The 17,908-nt window shown below is 39.6% G+C and overlaps 1 protein-coding gene across 1 annotated transcript in view; it reads right to left on the bottom strand.

The window, feature by feature from the left end:
• Nucleotides 1–17,908, bottom strand: part of LOC121945336 (CUB and sushi domain-containing protein 3-like) — a 232,487-nt gene that overhangs the window by 12,561 nt on the left and 202,018 nt on the right. Inside the window, exons 60-64 of the mRNA XM_042489465.1 lie at nucleotides 17,091–17,273; nucleotides 10,728–10,901; nucleotides 5,311–5,484; nucleotides 4,466–4,539; nucleotides 3,145–3,256 (exon numbers count right to left, since the gene is read on the bottom strand). Of these exons, the coding sequence (XP_042345399.1) occupies nucleotides 3,145–3,256; nucleotides 4,466–4,539; nucleotides 5,311–5,484; nucleotides 10,728–10,901; nucleotides 17,091–17,273 (717 nt within the window). The remainder of the gene's footprint in view (nucleotides 1–3,144; nucleotides 3,257–4,465; nucleotides 4,540–5,310; nucleotides 5,485–10,727; nucleotides 10,902–17,090; nucleotides 17,274–17,908) is intronic.

The raw sequence follows: 17,908 nt of genomic DNA, 5'->3' as shown, positions 1-17,908 counted from the left end.
TTAATTCCAGAGGTATCAATGACAGGATGAGTGCAAAAGAGGAAAATCAATACATTTTCAAGCCACCATAGGCAACAGACCAGAGCCAGAGAGAAGCTCCTGAAAGGGTGCAACCTCAGCAGAGACAGACAAACCTGGCTAAGAAACTGCACCTGCTGAACAGAGTAAGTCTGGAAAGTTAAGTCTCAAAACATTATGTCTCTGAACAAAATCTGAAATGGCTGTCAGACTCCCATTTCAGCAGTTTCAGCAGTTCACTACATCATGGTTACACAAAAAAGGGTGTAAATGTTATTTTATGTTTACCACTTTGAGAGTTCAGTAAATGTGGCTTCTGGGATGTTCAGTACACAAATCCAAAAAGGTTAAAGAGAGGAACCGCCAAGTGGCCATTCACGGGTTCAATATATTACTTACAGTGTAAGAAGGACATTAACAGTGACCATATGTAATTACATATGAAGTATGCACCAGCATCTCAAATTTCAGCTCTTCATCTAAAATGTTTTATACGGTATGAATTTAAAGTCTAAAGTATAAAGTTAACTGACAAAGTAAATAATATAATAATAATCGTTGCATAAGTTGTAAAACGTAATCAACTAAATGTTATGTGTAGATAATTTCACTGTTTGTTTGTTTTATTAAATTGCCTGATGTTTATGCCTGATGATTGTGTTTATGTTAAACATATCAGTTTATGGATTATGTGGTATCTATGTACCCTATTTCAATCACTGAAATCATAATATTTAATCATAAGTTAAGTATGAACCATTGCCAATCTGGAGAAATAAATAAAGCAACTGACTCCTGACCTCAGCTTTTGCCTGTGCGTTGCTAAGCAGTAGTATGCCCAGATATTGCTGATAAAGTGCCTTATGTTGAGATAATTAAATATATTATGTACTGTTATGTATTACTTATATTATTATTTTTATTATTTTGTATTTTTTCTCATTATTTGCCCAGTCTCCCCTCTGTCTTTTGTTGCAACTTCATCAATTACAAACACACACATATACATACACGAACACGTGCCCTATAACACCACCCTTAGAAACAGCAAGTGGTTTGCATATTTGTAACAGCAAGACTATTGTCATACCTGATTTGATTATAATTTTTGTTTTGTTTGTCTTGTTTTGTCTATATTCCTGTTTCTGTATATCCCTATGTATGCATACTATCCTTTGCACCAATAAAATAAAAAAAGTAATAATAATAAATAAGATATTTTCAACAGCACTAGTAGAATTCTGTATTCCCATATTAATGAAAATAAGTATATTTTATTTATTAGGTTAACTTGAAAGTGACTTTAAGAACATTTAATTTCACAGATTAGACATTTATCTTCTTGTTTCCTACTGAATAATCATGTATATTGGTATTTAGAGGCCCAAAGACAAAGTGTGTGTCCCACAAGACCATGCCATCTCAACCGTTTCAAAAATTTTGACAGTCGAGCATTCAGCCCTTGAGAGGAAGAGACTGTCTATGATCCACTTTGTATCAGCCATTTATCTGCATGCAGATATTCCTCCTCACCTGACACAGCTGTCAAAACCTTTCCAGAGAGACGGTGTCAATTTCCTGGTTACAACAAAATTTGTAAGTGCCAGTTTGAGAAGTTTGCTGGAGCTTTAACCTGTAATTCTATTGACTTAAACTCACTCTGACTGCTCTTTTATTTTAAGGGACCCGTCACAGTGCTGGCAATAAATGCCATTAAGGAGCCAAGGGATGCGCGCCCTCCTGAATCATTCTTTAGTCAGCGGTATGATGGGGTCAGCAGTTTGAAGATATAGCTGGAGCAGGAAAGGCTGAGGAGCTGTCTGGTGACACAAGTCTAGAAGGGAGTGTGTCTTGGATTCTTTTCTGCTGTCAGCTGTTCAAATTAACTTTTCAGGAAATTTAAATTAGAAAACAAACACCATGAATGATAATAAGGCCATTAAAAAACTCACATTGTGAGTTTTTAATGGCTTTGTTCAATTGGAAAATATTGTATGTAACTTGAAATATTTGTAGTAAATGTTAACATTTATTGACAGAGTGCAGATTTTAATGTTGTAGTTGTATATATTATATTTATATGTATATATTATAGCTCATAACATAAAGCATTTTAAACCTTTATTACAAAAACTGCCTGTGTTTGGACATAATCTCATGCATACATCTTATTTGTTTTGATGAAGGGAGGTTATTTAGATACACTCTCATAATGCAATTTAACAGCAGCACGAACTGCAGCCTCCAAAATGACCACAGAGTCAAGTCAACATCTCTTTGTAACAGTTAACAAAGACTGAACATGATAATCTGATGACAATACAGTGACCTTATGAGACTACCTCAGTTTAAACTAGGTGTATCTAATGAACTGGCAACTGAGTAAAGAGACACCATGGACAGATTCAAGGAATCACAAGCCCTCTAAAACGTCCCCTCCTCCTACTAAAACACACACATACACACACAAACACACGCAGACACACCGCGCTGCAGAGTAGATCAGGCAGAGAATGAAGGGTAGGTATTACAATGTTTCTGCTCCCCTCAGCACAAATGTCTCCGGAAAATTCAAGTGGGTGTTACATCTTGGGGTAGTTATGAAATCAAGATTACAAAATATCATTTCAATCCCCTTATCAACACACAGCTCAAGTGTTTACACTGTAAGTTGCATAGTAAAATGCAGACTATAGTACGATTTGAACTGGCAATATTTCCATGAAAAATGCTGTGGCTGAAAGGGATTCCACTGAGATATTGGATTACATCACAACTCAGAAAAGCGCCTGGCTTGGCAAGGCAACTGGGCTAAACTGTACAGCCCTACTTTGGTGTTGGTCGACAGTTCATGTGGTTCAAACAAGAATGACAGTAATCACGATCAACACCTCAGTCTCAGAATGACTGGGAAGACAGGTTGATTGAAGCTGGAGCTGCAATCTACAGGGAGGTCAAAGGTTATGGCAGAATTGAACGAATCAACAGATGAGAAAAAGAAAAGAGTGCCTGAGTAGCCAGCAATGCAGATAAACAGTGACAGGGACCCAGAAGGGGAAGGGAAAAACAAAGACAGGCAGAGTGAAATAAAGATATTGCGAGTGAGCATGAGGAACAAGCACTCACGGATACAGCTAGGCTGGCTGCCGGTCCAGGTGAGATCTGGCAAACAGAGCCGGGTGGTGGAGCCCTGCAGTAGGTGTCCCTGTTGGCACTGGAAGTCAACTCTGCTGCCCACCTGGCCACAAACAGACAGCATGTAAAGTGGAGAGAGTCAATACACTGATGCAAATGCCAATAGGCTCCCAGCATCAGATCTAAAGAGCTTGGAAAAAATACAGCACACTAAAGTTTTTTCCTTTCTTAATGATTATCTGTAGTGTGTGGAGGCAGATGGAGACTATTCCTAGAGGCGATGGCCCATGTTTGTGTTCTCAATTGATGCACAGACATTAGAAAGTTAGCAAGCTGACTTTGTGGTAAAAATATAGAGACAAACTGTTTTCTGTTATCATAATAAATGACTTTTACTTTCAGCCACCATCCCAGTCGACTGTTAAAAGACAGCATCGACAGAACATTCTCATTCGGTGGTGTCAAGATTTTGGTAAAGTTGTTCAGTAATGCAGAAAAATGCAAGAGCACAGCCATTACAAGCAGTGATCCAAATAATAAGCTGCTTCTGCTTTCATTTGGGACAAATTTCATATCTGATATTCTGCTGAATGTTGTGGAGAAATTGTTTGCACTTAACTTGTAAGTGACACTCCAAGAGCAACATAGAGGAAATAAAATGAAATACACTGGCTGAAAGCATCTCAAGGGAGCTACTGAGCACACACCAATGGTCATGATATCAGTTTTTTTGACTATGATGCATTCTAGCATTGCCTGTTTTACACATACAGTCAAACTGCATAAAGTGTGCATTATTATAGATGTAGATATGCGCCATGCCTTTACAAATTCAAGTGGTAGAAAAATCTAGTTGGATTTCTTCAGTGCACCCACCTGGGATGGATACATACATGCATGACTATTTCATCCTTGCACCCACATAACATCATCCAAAGGAATAAATGATGATCCTACATGGAACATCCATTGGAAACTGATAACTTGAAGGAGGACTAAGCCCAGGTAACACAGTATAGCTGCAAGCTTTGAATGATACTTTGATTAGGTGCTTCTTGTTCATCTACCTCCACCTGGCTGCCTAAAATATTGATCACATGGGATTTGTAGTCAAGCTGAATTAAGTGTATAGTATCGTATCCATATGAAATCAAATGTGCTAGTCAAGTAGCCAACATATTTTTTAAGTACACAGCTTTTGCATAAACCTGTCTCCAACTAGACATTTATTTTTCTGGTATAAATTAAAAGAGTTATAGAACATACTAACACCATCTATTTATAAAATGTATCCAACTTCAGCTCATTTTACCTTAAAGCCTGTTGTGTAATTCATGAAGCCATGCTCAGGTGTCCCTGGATTTTCACAGGTGGTTCTCGTGGGCTCTGGAAAAAGAAATCATTGTCATGATGAGCGGGTAAATTGAAGGAGAGCAAATATGAAAATATGATAGAGAAGCAATCATTGATAATGATGAAGCAATTTCTCTCTGGTGTAGCATGTACCAGAGGACAATCACTGAAGTGGCGTGGTAACAAAAAAAGAATTACCCCGCCATCTATAGTCTCTTTAACTATGAATTCTTCGGCTTTTACAAGTCTTAGGAATATGGGCTTTTGAGATGTTTAATCATTGGTGAGACTAAATTCAAATTAAGACATGTCCATGTGGTGAAGCATTTCTTCAGCACTTAATAATTTCAGCAACACTGGGCTGCAAATATAAAGCATTGCCCCATAGATAACAATATAAATAATGTAATTTAGTCTCATGATTTAGTTTTACATTAGTGCCAGATGGCAACACACTTATTCTAGTTCACCTTCAAGTGCATTTGATATTTATGTTAACTGCTTCAAGAGGAACAACAGAGGATGATCATTTGGGATGGTGGGATGCTACCTGGCAGGCATCTAGTTCATTTAATTTTACTACATTTGTTATTGCACTGTGCAAATTAAATGCTTATCTCTTGCATGTAGGAAAGTCAAACCCTTGTATAACATAATTTAGTGATCAATAATTTAACAGCATGGCAAATTACACACACAAAAAAATAAATAAATTTGACTGTTTGAAACCAAAGAATTACACCCATCTGAAACCTTGTAAATTTGTGGATTAGCTAATTAACATACAGGGTAATAATTGAGTACCTATACATCGAGGCTGGGATCCACTCCAGGTGCCGTCCTCCTGGCACATACGTGTTGTTGATCCCACCAGCACATAGGGGGCAGTGCAGCTAAAGATCACCTCAGACTTGAAGATGAAACTGCGCCCTTCTCTCCGTCCTTTGGCAGGCATACCAGGGTCTCCACAGAACTTGGCTGTGGAGGCAGAAATGTGGAATATTGCTGATGTGATAAGCTGGCGGCCAACAAATCCAACACAGATGTTAAGCATTTTCCTGCAAGCATTCATCCAGCAGCATACCACACTGCACTGTTGCACCTTCCCTTCATTTCATGTCAATATTTATGCCCTATTCCTCTGCCCTATTTTTACTATTCAAACATTCATCTTTTTTAACCTCATTACACATAATGAATACTGCAGCAGCTAGTCAATTGAATGCAGCATTGCGTACACTATTTAGCATTTAATTCAGATATAATAAGCTGTGTGGGCTGTTGTTGCACCCATGCAAGATCAGACCATGATGCGGAGTGCCTACGGTGGTTTCCACTGCTGCTGTGAGCTTTGCTGTTTGATGAGCTTTTAATTATATCCGATTTATTTGACTACCTGACTGTAAAAATGATTGGCTTTCTATATGATTTTGGAGAGTCTCCATGGAATGACTTATTCAAATTGCATTGACATTATGCTTGTTGCACAATTTCCTTTGGCCATTTTTTATTGCATGTGGGCAGATGCATTGACATCCTTGTCTCAGGATGAATTGCTCTGTCGCGTTTTGTTTTTTGCTTCCAACAATCAACCTTTCTGTTGAGTGGTTACAGTGAGTATGTGAATATTCATCTTGGCAGCAAAGAGGGAGTGAGGGAGGTCATGGCACTCAATTTTAGATCAAAATAATTAGCAAGTGAAATATTAATTTCTCTGACAGGGCCTTGAGGTTAACACAACTAGAGCCATCTGCTGCCGCTGTTGCTCCCCAAGCCTCTGGTATGATATCGCCTTTTTAATGGGACTCTCACCACAGCCTCAGCAGATGAAGCCCGTTGGATTATCACTGCTGCTCCTTCAATTTATTGCTTATAGACATCTAATCAAATTGACTGGAATAATTTAGGTTGAGTGGGTTTGATGGGGAGAGAAGTCAGCCATTTTACAGTCCGCCGAAGTATCTTTCTCTCCATCCCTTACTGTATATGCACAACCATCAGTCCACTATAAGCACACTGATCAGTAAGTCACTTGTTAGCCGTAGGAGGTGAAGAAATTCTCAGTGTGTGAGAGAGCAGAGGCGAGGACGAGAGTCAAAGCATTCAGTCACGCAGCCAGAGCACTGTGGGATCAAGCCAATAATAAGGCGGGCTGCTTCTCCAGACCTGACATGTGCTGCTGCGTGGAGGTCTGGAGACAGAGATAAGTTCTCGCTTGCTCTCTTCCTAGAAGTCAGGAACCAACAGGGGCTTCTCACAGCCAATCCCTGACATAACAGATATCTAGTAAAAGAGGAGATTAGAATCCAGCTCATGCAGGAATGGCTGAATAAAGCCATTACTGCAAATATTGTTATCTCAGAAACAAATCCTTGTTTTCTGAGACATATCTTCTACTAGGAAATATGTTTGCTGCCATACTGCAGGTCCCACCTGAAAACCACACATTGTTAGTTTTAACACAGCATCACCCAATAGTTTGTTTGACAGTATTTGATATGTCAACAAGCAAATATGCAAATGATGTCAGCCTGGATGTGAAAAGGATTCTTGTCAGTTTTCAAATCACATTGTAAGACTTCGTATTCAGATGGTATTTTTTTTAGGGTTGACAGTACAGGCCAAACAGGTGACATGCACATCAGTTATAAGCTTCAAGCTGCAGGGAAATAATGTACTTTTTTATGGATATATAAGAGAAATGGCCGCAGGCCAAACCAAGCTCAGCATATTTAATGGGCCTGTGTGTGTGTGTGTGTGTGTGTGTGTGTGTGTGTGTGTGTGTGTGTGTGTGTGTGCAACGATGGATGAGTGAGAGAGACAGAAGGAGAGTGAGACTAGTCAAACTTTTCCTTTCTCTCTCTCTCTCTCTCAGAGCCTCTCCCCTTCCTTGATGAATTATCAATGCTTTGAAGTAATCAGTATGCAGAGGCCAGATTCAAAGTTGGGATCACAGTCGCATCCCTGCAGACACATGAACTAGCATTCTCAGACACTGAATTTTGCTGCTTGCTCTCTGTTTCCCCTATGTGCTGTGAGAGGGAACATGAATATGCATCTTAATCCTGTTTGGCTGCAAGTGCTTGCAGAAGTACAGGTTTTAAGAAATGCTCAGATGGATTTCCTTTTGCAGATGCATGGCATCTCCTGCAGTATTGCTGAGCTGTAATTCAACTAAAAGTGCTGAGTATGAATTGCAATCATATTTCTAAAGTTTACAGCAGTGCAAGCCTACTATAGGTCTAATAATCAGCATGACTGTGGCTTTAAAATGATAATGCACCAAAATAAATTTAAGAAACATATCAGGTCACATTTGCAGCAGATGTGTGCGATAAAGGAATATGATTTTTCCTCCTGCTCAGCTTATGATTTTATTGGTAAATGGGGAATATTCTCAGTCTAGGTAATGTACTGGCTTATCCTTCTTCCTAATAGTTGCAAAAACATTGCAGGCCTGTGTGCATTTGTTGCCATTTAATGATAAATGTATGTGTTTAACAAGTAAAACTGAGTATGTACAGTAATGGTCAGTACTGTGACTGCATCGTGAACACTGTTATTAATTTAGTATTTACCTATTAAGAATGACTTCCCAATTTATAGGCACAAGCGGCTGAGATTGCTGTAGATAGTGCTGTGCTGACATTTTAATGCATAGATAATGGCTTTTTCTACACCAAATATGATCAGCACTTTCTTCGCCGTTGTCCTCATTTTCCAGACTCATTTATTTGCCTTAGTAAACCTCCGTGATTTATCACAGACTTGCTTCCACTTCCAGTACTGTTGCAGGAGGCTTGCTATAACAACATGTTTAGGAGAGCCAGGTTCTTTACAGAAGCTGGTTATCGATCACACTGAATGATTCTATGGTGTATGGCTCTCAATTTGTGTCAATTTTGCACCAGCAACAGAACCTGCATTCTAGATTGTAAGTAATGGAGCTCTTAAATATAATTACGACATCAAAAACAATTCTATGTTGAGACACATTAAACTCTAACATTGCATCATGGAACATAAAGGTTACTCGCTTAGATAGCTGCAAGAGGTTGTTTTGGGTGTGCTGATGTGGAAAGATGATTGTAGTGTGTTGAGAGATGACACTGCTTATCATAATTGTAGTAGACAACAAGTAGACATGGTACATTTACCAAGTGGAACCCTTATCCATTTTATGTCCGGGTGACATCATTTCATCTATTACAACAGTTCAGGAAAAGAACACAGATATACTGGTACACCTTGATAAAACAGGCTGTAGGTCACTTAGTAGTGCTAAAGCACATATCTGGTCATAACAGACAAATTCAATCCTTTACAGTTAAGAGGGATATATATCAGACAGCAGTGTGCACATTGACTCAAGAATTACAATGAACGGCTGCAATGTGGCCATTTAGAAGAGCAAATGGCTGCAGAGTTACTGTGCTTCTAGTTGCATGGTCACAAACACTAGCAGTCTGTCAGCTGGATCTCCAATGCTAAATACCCAAATGGGACTGTGTCCGCCTGAATGAATACGGCCACAAGCACTAAATTCTGTCATTAGCATAAATTACAAAAGAATACAGAAGTGAGTGTAGTTTTGTTTAAGTAGGCTCAGGGGTCTCAGGCTGTTTTTTTTTGTCATCATCCACTATGACAAAAAAAACACTAAACCATCTCATTTCTCCCCAATTCATAAACTCTTATGTAATGTCAGCAATCAACACAGTGTAGTTACAGTCTGCACAATTAATGCATGCAGCCATACAACAGCGGAGATTTCCTGCGAAAGAAGGCTGCAATAATCAATTAACATAATGCAAAATGCAGCACTTCAGCAGTCAAAAGGACTACCTACATTCACCAGTTTAAGTGGAGATGTTTTTATTGCAGCATAGCTGTAAAAAAAAACAAAAAAAAACAATAACACATCTTCTAGCGCTTGGAGTGAGTGTTATGCATGAATATTTTTTAGTGGCATTTGTTTTTATTCCACTTAAAACCCAACTCACACTCAGAGAGAAAAACAAACACATGTAAGTCCTTTGCCCTTCTCGATATTTGATTTCTGACTAACAGATATAATGCAAGAATGACTCTGATGACAGATAGATGCTCTTGAGCAGTCATGCATCCCAGGGGTTATTATTATGCTTGCAAAGATGATTCTGAAAAGGTCTTAATGTAGTAAAGAGCATCACACACACAACTTGTGGTTCGTCATAGATCATCATCAACATTGTAGCTTTGACTCTAGGGCTGGAGGTCAATTCACTTTTCATTTGATCAAAATGTAAACTGGGAGTTTCCATTTCATGTATGAATGATGAAATATTAATTTGCCTTTTTTATGAACAGGTAGGACACAATATCCTTCTCATGCCTGGCCTTTTTCAGTATTTGATATTTGAATAAGAAAAATCTTTGTGCTAACACTAAGGGTGGTTTTTGGATCAAATATAACTCGCTGCTTATGAAAAAAGACCTTGATGTTGCAACTAGGCACAACACTAATAATCACTGTTCTGCATCTCTTCAAGACTGCCTTATTATATTTGTATCGTTATTCAGCTTTCCCACCTAGGCCCTGATGTTAAATTCCATGACTTATTCATAACTTTCATTAATTTCATTAACTTGAGATAACCTCTAAAGGAGCAAGCAGCAAAGTGATAGAAGAGACTTACCTCAGAGAACAAACATAATACTGATGCACTGACTGTATGAAACATGTTTTAAAACAGCATGCAGGTATATTGATGTTAAGAGACGTGTTATCCATTATTTTATCAATTCCCCCGAACACATTAGTTCAATGTTAGGACTTTGTCTGACTAGATTATTATACCCCTAAAAATTCCACGTTTTACACGAATTCCATGCACAGTGGGAATCCTGGTAATTTCACAGTCAAATAGGTGAGATAGGGCAGAATCTTTCATTTTTACTTCCAAATGATTTCATATGAATTCATGATCAATAGATGAGAAAGAGAGAAAGCAACAGGATGCCAGATTTTAATTATGAGTTCAACATTTCACATGCTTGATCATGTTTAAAAAGGGGCATCCAGAGACAAGGTCCAATTTAGCTCACTGTGCAAATAACCATGTTTCAGACAGCGACAGAAATGTCACTGCGACCATTTCAGTCGAGAGGTAAGGAGACTTCCTTTATAGACCTCTATAATCATCATAATAATTATCAAGGAAGACAAAATAGTGACTCACGCAAGCACTGAGGCAGGTCGCCGCTCCATGTCCCATTCCCTGTGCAGGTGAGCACAGCGGGGAAGGACAGCTCGTAGCCAGGTAGACAGCTGTAGCTCACGCTGGTACCCCACTCCAGGACTGAGCCCTCCAGGAGGCCGTTGGGTATAGGTGAGGGTGTAGCACATGTCACCACTGTGGGGAAAATGAGGACACAAACACATTCAAGACAAGTTCATCATAGTACAGTCGATGCACAAAATAGCTTCACTCAACTTTGAGTCAAGACCAGGATCTAAAGGACTGTTGGGCTGAAACCAAAATAAGACACACATGAGAGCAAGTCAGCACCTAATCGAGAAGAAGACAAAATTTCAAAGTTTAGAAATAACACACACACAAAAAGAAAGCCAGTTGAATATGGCTCTAGTCACATCTAAAATATTGCATCTCTATAATAAGTAGAAATAGTCAACTGACAGCACATAGAAGTTTCTAATGTAAAAGGGTGAATCTATAATTGCAGAAGACAAGCAGCAACCTCCAGGGCTGAAAAATGAAGCCAATGCCAACTGCCAGAAACTGCAGCTCCTCAAATGGCCACTTGAGGCTGGCTCCAAAAGTGAATCATTCAAAATAGACACTCGTGCAAAAATACGCAACTTAACAGCAGAAATAAACATGTTTACAGACTGGTTTTGGCATGACTGCTGCCATGTGGGGGGAGTTTGGTGTGGTGGCTGTCGTTATTTCAATTAATGCCCAAAGTTACAAATGTTTAAGTGGGGAGGGGCAGGGGCACAGTTTACAAGTAAGTGTAAGATCCACCCCACGCTGCTCTACACCTTGGGTCACCTCTGGCTCCAAAATCTGAGCTAGTGATGGCTAAAGTGCCAAACTCATGGAAGTCTAAAAAAACCAAAGGATGACGTCACTGTGGCTCTACAGACCTGGACACAAGCATGAAGGATTAAATAAAATATCTGTAAGAAACACTGTTGCTTTTTTCCCCATCTGTGTACAATTGAAACAAAACAGCTTGGGTGTAAATCAAAGGAACACACAATGTTCAAGCTTGGAGATAATTACTAGGATTTATGTGGATTTACAGGGATATGGCTATATCCTAGGTCTTTCCATTTCTAATCAAAATTTTGATAAATGGAGGTGGCGGTGATGGTGAGAGGGAGTAGTGGTGTAAAAATGTATTAACATTGTAATGAACCCACTTTCTATCCAATAAATTGTCATTCTTGCAGGTTTTATCTTCCTATTCATATAAAGACTGATCCAATGTCCCAGAGGGCTGAAGTGCTACTTCTTTATAAGACACAACAGGATTGAAGTTGGCTCTTAATGCAGTTTAAACATGAACATGTTTTGTCAAATATATTATTGCACTGCATGCTTCAAATTATAGTGCTATTCTACAGATATCAAAAGGCAATAGAGGTGGCACAAATTCACCATTTGAGCTAATGTGGATTATGACAGAGTGAAAAGTAGGTCTTTAGCCCAGAGAAATGGTCTGTGTTTGACTGTGACTGTGAGTGATTTTTCTGCCGTTTCTGTTTGGAGTATACTGAATAATTTCTGCAAGAAATGAGGGGACATCTTGTGTCTGTGTAAGCCATAAACTTTCTGTTCAACAAATGTAATAAATGAATGCATAATAAAGCTCAGAGTTTGTTCTGACACACTTGGAGATGAACCCGTGGGGACACAGATGGGATATGGGTTTTAGGGATGTGAATAAATTATAGCAGTTGTTTTATACCATTACTATCCTCCCTCAACACCCATCATTTCCCCAAGTCTCTCTTTCTTTTAGACGTACTCACGCATGCCGAAACACTTGAACAAAGTCAGGCAACATCCAAGACGCGCAACTGTCTGGAAAGATCAGATGTTTAGTTCAAAATCCAGTTACTTAAACTGTCATGTTAACACCATGGCCCTCAAGTTAAGGTTTAGTGTTTTGGCAGAACAACATCATAGTCATTTTGACTTACCAAATACATGACAAAAATACACAGACTCATGTGAAGGCTGAGTCTGTGGACATCTTGGCTCCAGGCAGGACCATGAATAGACAGACACACGCACGCACACACACGCACACGCACGCAAACACACAGCATTTGTGGGCATAATTAGAAAGACAAAGGCAGATCGGACTAGTTGCTACCTAGGACACAGACTTGATAGCAAGTGCTTCAAGTGTTTTATTTTCATTTTCAGAGCACCACTCCAAACTAGCACTGTTCCTACTGTACATGCTAAGAGCACAGTTACACACTATATTTAAGCCACGTGGCACTGTATACAAAAAGACATCGTGCTGATTTTAAGTACGAAACACTTCGGCAGGTGTTTTCACCTATTAGTACCTATAGGAGAGATCATTAGAATACGATAATAGTTGCTAAACTGTGTTGTATAGAGAGACACATAAACACGGATAACTCTTTCCCAGATCAAAAAATTAGGTGGGTTACACCAAATCAAATATCAAATCAAATCAATATATTCAAACATAGCTGATAAACTAATACACTATTGCTGATGACCAGAAAATGACATGGAACAGTTGTTTGTAGTCAAATTAAAATTGACTAAAAACATAATTCATATAGAGAATAATGCAACTAATTTGGATATTACATTTCAATATCAAATATAAAATAGCTGGCAAAATTAACACTAATACATTGATGCATGGTGGTTTCATTTTGTACAAAATAGATGTTAGTTCTATTTATTTTATTAACATGATTCAAAAAGCCTTTGGTCAGCTGTTTAAAGGTAGTTTTTAAACTATACCGTGGTAAAATTTGAAAATGAGTGTTTTTTTATGATAGTGTTAAAATAAAGGAAGCATATCATGATGGACAACTCTCTTACCTAAAAAGTTAAGATTGATTTTATTTTTCTGAACAACAACTTACAGTAAATGTAGGGCAAGCCACTGTGGGATATTCACACACTCTCTCCAAGGTGGAACCATCTTTTGTTCTTGGTTGGCAGCGGATGCAAACAGATTTCCATATGGACATGTTGCAGCCATATACAGTGTATATGCTTTAGATGTATACTATATTTGGAAAGATATTTAGGCCATGATAAATAGTGAATAAAAGTTAAAAGGAAAAAACACTCTGATGTTGCAATCTGTTTTTTAATGTTTTGTTTGGTCATATAATTTTCTTTCTCAAGTTCTCAAGGAGAAACAAGTTCACTTGAAATTGTTTCTCTTTGATGTTAATGAATTAGTAAAGAGCGCATTCAGTTTGGGATTTTCATGTTGTTGCTCTGGAGCCCTAGAAAAAAAGGCTCTTCATTCTGAAATACCTCTCTAAAATGCCCAGCTGGATGCTGTAAAGTAGAAAGTTGATTTGGATGTGTATGTGTGTCCCCCTGCAGTGTGTCTGTGTAAGAGAAAGAAAGAGAGGAAGACAGATGGAGCGAGTATGTGTGAGAGCACATGTGCAAGTAGGCAAATTACACTGATTAGAAGAGTAGGCCTACTAATCTCATAAGCACTGCATCAGAAATTACTTGAAATAAATGAAAAAATAAAAATAAAAAGGCATGGGTGGCAGGCAGAACCGAATGGGAAGCGGAGAGTGTCCCCATTTTCCTAAGTAGTTCTAAGCAGCATTAGTGCCTCTTAGCTGAACACGCCAAACCTGGGATTCAAACAGAATCCTTGCCGGGCGAGGCTTAGGATGTGTCATTGGTAGTGTGTGTTTGCACACCACACACAAATGGTGTGGCTAGCACTGACGCACACACTATGTTTAAAATTATGCACAGAGTCGGCACACGTGAAACCTCTTTGTCTGTTTTAGTTCCAGACTCGCTCTCTCTCTCTCTCTCTCCCCTTCTCTCTCTCTCTTCAACCCCCCACCCCCACCCCCTTCCTGGAATACAGCTCATATCCCTGCGGCACTTCATCCAAATCTATGACAAGATGACAGATGCCTCGCATCATGACAATTTCAAACAGCTCACCCCGCATGAACTGCTGCACCTTTAACTTGAACTCAATCATGCAAAAGAAAAAGGCAACTGATCTTATTGGAGGAGGCATTGTTTTCAGTTTCAGATACAAGAACAGAAAATTCAAAATTTGCTCAGTCCTTTTCTAAGACCTCTTGCTGCGTAGGCTGTCAGCGAAAGAGATGATAAAAAAGCTGTGATTACCAGCGAGCTGTTCTATTGCCTGTCCTAGATAGTCTTAGAAAGAGACCAAAGGAGAGGAAGCAAGCAAAGACAAGGAGGAAAAAAAAGCATGAAACATCTGCACTCTTTCTTAATAACCAATCCACACTGAGGAATCACAAAAATTAATATAAGGCACACAGTTAGCAATCAAACCCCTCTGTCTTGCCTTTCTTTTATTCATTTACCCCATGAGAGAAATAGGTACTATTGGCAAAGTGAGAGCAGCGGTGAGAGAGGAGGCAGGAAGGACGCCTTGACTTGCTGACTAATGCATACTGGTCAGTATGATCTGACAGCACACAGGCAGCGGCAGCAGTGGTGGGAACAAACGTGAAGGTGTGGAAGCATCTGTGTCTATGTATGCATAAGAGAGATGCTTGTGTAATTGAATGCCCCGTGTGATTGTGTGCATGCATGGTGGTGTGTGAGTGTGATGAGGATGGCTAAGCTCTAGGGTTTCGCTCCCTTCCACACCACCCCCATCAAGCATAGCGGCACAGGGGCTGAGTGCCTGAGCTGTTGCGGTAGCTGTCAAGGATTAGAGCTTGGAGGTTAGGAGCTTCACACATTTTTACACACACATGCGTGCACATACACATCCACGCCCCCCTTCTCTCTCTCTTCGTTTAAACTGCCTTGGGCAACAGTTGTGCGACCATCGATTCATCAAACAGCTTCAACGTAGCACAGAGCAAGGAGCGTAAATAATGAAACACACCCATGAAATATTACAAATCAATGTCAGTTTGGATGTTGTTAACTTCTAGGCAAGGTCCTACAGGGAGCCTGAGGAGGGCAAGAAGTGTGTGGCTTAAAACTACAGCTCCCTAAGAGTGGAGCTAAGAAGACGCAAAGGCTGACTATGTCTAGTCAATAACAGCATAAAGTACACTACATCTTTATACCATGTATCCAAAAACAAAAACAGCAATTACGTGACAAGAAAAGAGCAACAGGCATCATGCTTCTACATTCTCTCATAGTCATTCCCCTTGAATCTGTGTGAATTTGATTTCTTATAAATGTTTGCTTTTCTGTAACTTATCCTGCATAGTTTTCCCACCTGTTGTCATGTTTGTCTCTGTGCATGTCTGTCTCTCACACTCTGCCTCTTTTTCTCTCACAGTTCATGTGTCCTTTCTGATTTCTCAAGAGGCGAATACAACACCAGCTCTTTTCTCTGTAACTGAGAACCTGGGAACAGTTCCTTAGCAACAATAAGCCACCATTTGCCTTGTGGGCTCTTCCCTTTCCCGGTGTACTTTTGAACTGTTTGCTGCACAAGTTAATCTTCCCTGCAATACTTACTTTTGGATGTCGATGGCAGACATGCTAATCTATGCCTCCGCATAAGCATCATAAATCATGGACTGATGTAGTGCTGATGGGCGTACAACAACTAAGTCCTCTTAGTAGATTTTCTAACTTTGATGTTCATCACGCCCATAGAGTACGCACAAACTTTTAGAGAGAGGATGCCAGTGATTAACTGCTAGAGTACAATTAGAGGGATCCTTGTTGTGATGAAGAAGACTTGTTGGCCATCCATCATCAGTCGTCGGAGGAACTTTTAGCCTTGGCTCTGTGCCAACACAGGTGCAACTTTAGATGCAGGTGTGGGTGAAATCACTGTGCCCTACATGAAGGGCTCTAAAAATGCATCTTTTTCTCTTACTTCCCCTGTAAGCCAGCTGAGCGATACTGTCTTTTATCTGGGGACTCATTAAAATATAGTGCTACTTTTGAAATGTAGTGATGCAATGGACATCATTTACAAAAAACAGATTCAAAATTGCTTGTAGTGTTTTTTGGGTGTGTGTTATTTCAACTCCCCAGGGAAAATATATGCGCCTGCATACATGGGGGGGGGGTCTGTCTCACAGACACTTCATCTAATGTATTGTTGGTGTTTCCGTTATCAGCACATTGAACTGAATAATATGACACTATCTGACCACACAGGAAGTTCTGTGTCACCTTGCGTGCTAATCTCATTAGATCTCTGGGTGTAAGCATGTACTTTATATTGTACATGACAGTGTGCTAGCGTGCCAAGGTTGTTACAGCACGGTCTGATGGTTATCAAGGTTGACTGTCTAATGCAGCACGTGTTCGATGCAGTGTATGTGAGTGGGTGCATTTGCGGGTGGCACTTACCTTGGCATGCTGGCATGGTGCCACTCCAGGTGCCATTGTTAGTGCAGGTCCTTGTGACAGCATTGTCCCCTCCTATCATCACATACCCCGGCTGACACGTGAACGTCACGTTCTGGCCCACTGTGATGTCATCACCAAATCTGAGTCCATTTGCTGGAATACCAGGGTCGCCACAGGTGATCACTGTCATCAGTGGTCAAACATAAGGAATAGTGAATAGTGATTACAACATACTGAATGTGAAATATGCTGTATATTAAAAATAAAACATCAAATGTGTCTGATGTAACTGACCCACATATAAAGCATTCTGGAGAAAGAGTAAAGAGGGATTATCAAGTAAGCACAGGGGAGGAAATGCTTTCCCCCCCCCCCTAGATTTTCTATTTTTAGCTTCCCCTTGTTAAGTTGGTGGTTTCTTAATCTTGCATTTGTTCATTTGCGCCATCAAGGCATAACGTGGCCCTGGGCACTCGTTATCTTTGTTCATACAGTATGGACAAAAAGGGTGGGTGGTGATTAATAATTATCCTCTCAGCCACATATTTGGTTTAAAAGTTTTAAAGAGCTGTGCCAAATACAGTTGTGTGTAATGAAAACAGCTCATCAAATAGAGCAGTAAAGAATCTGAGGGACCCACACTCCTTTCCCAGCAGCTCATAATTATTACCCTGATGATTTGCTGAACAGAAGCATGTTGTACAGCATAATGAAGTTAAAGCTACATGAAACTCAACATTGTAAGTTTCTCATCAAAATTAATTCTATGGCTTTGATCGGTAACTGTTAACTTCCTTTTTCATTTTGGTTCAAACAGT

Source organism: Plectropomus leopardus, chromosome 7 (genome assembly GCF_008729295.1).
Source record: "Plectropomus leopardus isolate mb chromosome 7, YSFRI_Pleo_2.0, whole genome shotgun sequence".
Taxonomy (NCBI): domain Eukaryota; kingdom Metazoa; phylum Chordata; class Actinopteri; order Perciformes; family Serranidae; genus Plectropomus; species Plectropomus leopardus.
Note: the sequence above shows the minus strand (reverse complement) of the source record. Positions and strands in the feature narration are given on the sequence as shown.